The following is a 5,028-nucleotide window of genomic DNA, read 5'->3' on the forward strand; positions in this document are numbered from 1 at the left end:
TTAGCTTTAAGGCGCTTTGCGACGAGAATCCTCTCAACAACTGATTGACTTTTGCATACTAGATCTAGGAAATAAGCGTTTTGCTGAGCAACCGAAAAATCGCGCAAATGACGAAGCGCCAAAGCTGCAGTTTCCTCGCTAATGACATTCCTATTTGCTGTACCATTGTCGTCGCTTGCTTGCTCATTGTCATCCTCGTCTTTTAGATCGCCGTCTTCTTCGTCCTGCTCTTCCTTTCTCAGATCCGCAATAAGGTTCACTTCCCAATCATCTTCAATCGTTTCGCATGTAGGAAGCTCGTTGTCGCATTCTGCGTATTTGTCCCATCCGATGTCAATTCCAGGAAGGAGAGACCCCAATTCTTCATCAGTGGATTCAGTTTCGTCATTTTCGCCACGATTGCCGGAAAGCGTCCCTGGAGTAACAGGGAAACCACACTTCGAAAAGCATTTTTGTTTATATACATACAGAGACCTATGAACGACATTCGTTTATGTACGTACAGAGACCTATGAAGGACATTCGTTTATATACATACAGAGACCTATGAACGCCATTCGTTTATGTACATACAGAGACCTATGAAGGACATTCCTTTATGTACATACAGAGACCTATAAACGACATTCGTTTATGTAAATACAGAGACCTATGAACGACATTCGTTTATGTACGTACAGAGACCTATGAACGACATTCGTTTATGTACATACAGAGACCTATGAACGACATTCGTTTATGTAAATACAGAGACCTATGAACGACATTCGTTTATGTAAATACAGAGACCTATGAACGACATTCGTTTATGTACATACAGAGACCTATGAACGACATTCGTTTATGTACATACAGAGACCTATGAAGGACATTCGTTTATATACATACAGAGACCTATGACCGACATTCGTTTATGAATTGTGACGTTGCTCACGGCATCCCAGGCACACTTGAGCCACATTATTGCGTCAAAAACGTTTACAGCCTTGCATATTTCTGTTGCAGAAGCAGCATCGTCCATGAGACTTATAACCCGACGGAGCAACTTCTTTCGATACACTAATTTCACTGCTGAATTATGCCCGCGTCGCATGGCTGCAACTTGGAAGTCGTGTTTGGCGGAAGAAAAACCAATTTGACGTTGGAGCGATGAACATCAGGGTGCGCGCTGCAGTTGTCAACAAGGAGCAAAATGGAACGACCCTTTTGTTGCATACTCTGATTCAGCTTATCTAGCCATTCTTCAAAGAGTTTGATCGTCATCCACGCTCGCCTATTGCTGCGGTAATCCACAGGAAGACATGCTGTGCTGGCAAGTCCTTTAAAGCACCGCGGCTTTGCGCTTTGACCAATGACAAGAAGCTTGAGTTTCTCCCCAGTGGCGGAACACTCAAGAAGAACTGACACTCGCTCTTTTGCCTTTTTCCTGCCTTTCGCTTGTTCACCTTTCACGGCGTTAACTAATGATCGAGTAGGCAGAGCTCGGAAGAAAAGTCCAGTTTCATCAGCGTTGAAGATGTCGCCTAATTCGTATCCCTCACATATTCTTTCCAGTCTGTCCTTCAAGTCCGACACTACGTTTTCATCGTCGTCTGCGCCTTCCCCGGACAGGACTGCCATTTTGACGTTATGTCGCTTCTGCCATCTTTGCAGCCATCCGTTAGACGCGGTAAAAGAGTCGTAGCCTAATTCTACAGAATATTGCCTTGCTCGCTCCTGAAGTATGCGCCCGCTAACGGGAATGTTTTTGGCACGAGCCCTTACAAACCATTCCCACACGACAACATCAAGTTCGTCAAACGGAGAACGCCTAGGCTTCGTGTACTTCCTTTGAGAGTTACCTTCTTCGGCCCATTGTTTGAGTAAGCTCTCTTTTTCCTTGAGAATGTTCTGAATCTGGGTTTTACCAACTTTTAGCTCCGTAGCGACAGCCCGGCACGACCTCCCTCCTTCAACTCGGCGAAGAACATCTAATCTTTCTTTTAGGGTGAGAACCCTACGTTGTTTATCCTTAGGCATCGAGGCGTGGGCTTCGGCAGCTGCAAACAACAATCGCGTGCAAGAGGCTAACGCACGTTACTTAAGGTCGCAAAATACCCCGGTCGCTGGTCGCACTACCGAGGTGGTCGCTCACAAGAGGTAAAGATGTGCTACAGTGAGTCCGTGCTCCAAAATTTGGTCGCTCAAGAGAGGTGGTCGCTTGCGAGAGGGGTCGCTCAAGCGAGGGACTACTGTATGTAGAACCGCGTTGCTAGCTTTCGAAAAAAATCGTCCCAGTCGCGAAAGTCCGAAAAGGGCACTACAGTGCGCACGGGCCCCATAAAAAGCAGAGAAGATTTCAGCAAAGTGACTGTTATCGTTCATGTTGGGTGGGACGCTTTTAGAAAAACAGAAGTTGTAATCTTTGTCTGAATATTTATGTTAAATTGTCTGCACCTGTTAGAGAGCAATTCGTGTCGTGTTGTAAGACAAAACATTTTCATGCAGCAAAACAGGTACGTGTATAAACGCGTCTCAAAAGATCTGGCTTTCAGTTTGGTTCATTCATGACAGGCTGATGCTCGGCATTCAAAAGAGACGGTATTCCATGTTGAAGGAGTGGTGCTCGCACAGTATGTTCGTAAGTATAGGCTCGATCTTCACTTCTGCAAAAATAGTACATGCATTCTGGCGGAGCTTGGTCTTGTGATTTGATTTGTGGTAACGTCACCGTAATTAGCTGGAGCCAAAAGAGACTTTCAGCGAACAAAATAACAGTACCAAAATCTCCATGCACTTCGTACTTCTTCTCATCAAACGTTTTGAAGCAGATGACAACCTTTCTCTTTTTGATGCATCAGTCACCTCGTTCGCCATTATTAAAAAGCACCTAGCACTTCTAACGCTTTCACCAATATCTCGAAGAATTGTGGGAGCCATGATAGAAAGAAGTTTGTTTTGAATTACTGCGCTTGTGTAATTATTTTGTTTACGTTTTAACCACGTGGCCAAATAGGGTTGATCAACTTCTCGCAACCAAATCAGCTGTGTAAAATTACATCCCGTTGCGTGGGCGGATCAAAGGCGCCGGCGGGGTGATAAAGCCCATATCATCCCGTTGTCAAGTGACAACGGGATGATATGGGTTTATCAGCCGCTGTCAATGACAACGGGTGATATGGGAAAGGTCCCGGCTCTCATATCACCCGCTGTTATTGAGAAAGGTCCCGTCTTCCATGCCTCGTTCGCGAATTAGAACATCGAATTCGCAGTTGGAATACGCGCGAATAGCCTCTATTAACGCGTTCTAAGTGTTGCGCATTTAAAAAAAGTGGAAAAAACTGGTCTCGAACCCGCGCAGCATATTAGCCTACCCAGCTATCAAATCCCGCGTCGCTACCCACCCAACCGCCGCAACCCAGCACAGCGATGAGCCCCAACACCGCGCTTTTATTACAGTAACCGGGATGTAAGTATGTCATCACTTGGCTTTCTCGGGCGATTCGGGATTTTCTCATCCCTCCAACCTCGGGAAACATTGTTAACAGCCCTCGGCTTCGCCTCGGGCAATTATCTCAGTTTCCCTCGGGTGTCGGGATGATAAATCCCGTATCGCCCTCAACGCCATGTGATAACCTATACTTATCATCATTCTTGTTTCCATCTCTCCGGAGTGCTAACCCTTGTCTGGCAAAGATATCGCACATTTTCGGCAACGGTGATGAGTCACTGTCTGCTCCTGCGTTTATCAACAGCGTGGGTCAATGACAGCATTTCAACAACATCTCTTGTGGTCTGTGGCAGTGTAAAAACCTCGAAAAGCCCTTCAGTGTGTAGAAATTTTTTGTGACTTTCAAAAAAAGCGATTGTTGTGCTAGTCTTGATCGCACCTCCACGAAAAGCAGTTTTACACACAGGTTTACTTCGCAGTAAATAACCATACTGTCTTTGATAGTTTCGCTAATCGAAGCCAGCTTTGTCAAAAACGATCACATATCTGGGGTATTAATGATCTCAAATGGTAAGGCGCCTCTGCGTTCCACGTTTCTCTGGGACGAATTTAAGTTTTTTATAATTCTTTGGCAAAGCACTATCGAAGCAAGAGAAAGTACCAAAAGAAGAGAGGTAATAACTTTATTGCAAGAACACCTACGTTGCACTAGCGTTTTTAGTAGACATGGCGGTGTTTCGGTCCAAAGAGATTAACTCCAACTCAGGTCCAGATCCTGGGGAAGAATTTTGCCTAAAGCAAGCCTTCGAAAAATAGTCACCGAAATCTTGGCGACAAAAAACTGGCCACTGAACGTTTACACCAAAAATGCAGTAGAGCGCACTGAACTAATTACTGTGGTACTTCCCAAATCTTTTATAATCTATTGCTAGCAAACTGTGCCACGTAATAGGCGAAAAACGAAGAAACGGTATCGCAGTAGTGACAGCGCGATAAGGAGTTGAAATGGAATGGAATTTCTAAATTATTACTATGTTTCAGAGCAACTACACTTCTCTTCATTGGGCATGATCGCTTGGCTTTGTCGAAATGGCGAAGCGCTTGATCTTAGAAGACGAAGCAGACATTGAAGCTCAAAACAAGATACTCATTGTTTGGAATAGCTGTGTTTACTACAATGAATTTCTGAATGGAAGTGGGCGAGAATACCGTTTCTTGAAGCAGCTTTCAGAGTAAAAGAAAGAGTACTGAATTTTATAATTGGGAGAGAGGGTGCAGAATTCGTAAGAGTAAAGTAAGTTTACTGCCTGCATATTTGTTAAAGATTGTGGCTGCCCGTATGACTGTAGAATTGCGATAGAGCTTTGGCTATGGCAAGTGTCTAGGGACGTATAAAGGTTGGCAAATTTTTTGTTGAATGTAGTCTTGATATTATGAAACCTCATCAAGTGCCCAACCTTATTATTTACTTATTTAGAGAGGGTGCAGTATTCACGCCAGACAGCTTAAGAAAAGATATTTGAAGTTAATATTGCTAAAAAAGGCCTGTAGACGGGGCTCTCGATGGAGCTTAAGCATTCACCGGTAGAAGATCTTCA

General features: G+C 44.4%; 1 protein-coding gene across 1 annotated transcript; it reads right to left on the bottom strand.

The window, feature by feature from the left end:
- Positions 1–1,065: 1,065 nt before the first annotated feature.
- Positions 1,066–2,019, bottom strand: LOC136197579 (tigger transposable element-derived protein 6-like). Its single transcript, XM_065987372.1, has one exon. It carries the CDS (start codon positions 2,017–2,019, stop codon positions 1,066–1,068), a length of 954 nt encoding a protein of 317 aa, XP_065843444.1.
- Positions 2,020–5,028: the final 3,009 nt, after the last annotated feature.

Source organism: Oscarella lobularis, chromosome 17 (genome assembly GCF_947507565.1).
Source record: "Oscarella lobularis chromosome 17, ooOscLobu1.1, whole genome shotgun sequence".
Taxonomy (NCBI): Eukaryota; Metazoa; Porifera; class Homoscleromorpha; order Homosclerophorida; family Oscarellidae; genus Oscarella; species Oscarella lobularis.

What these genes read in the sequence shown, in the direction of transcription:
- LOC136197579 (XM_065987372.1), bottom strand. Translation starts at nt 2,019, where the DNA reads ATGCCTAAGGATAAACAACGTAGGGTTCTCACCCTAAAAGAAAGATTA.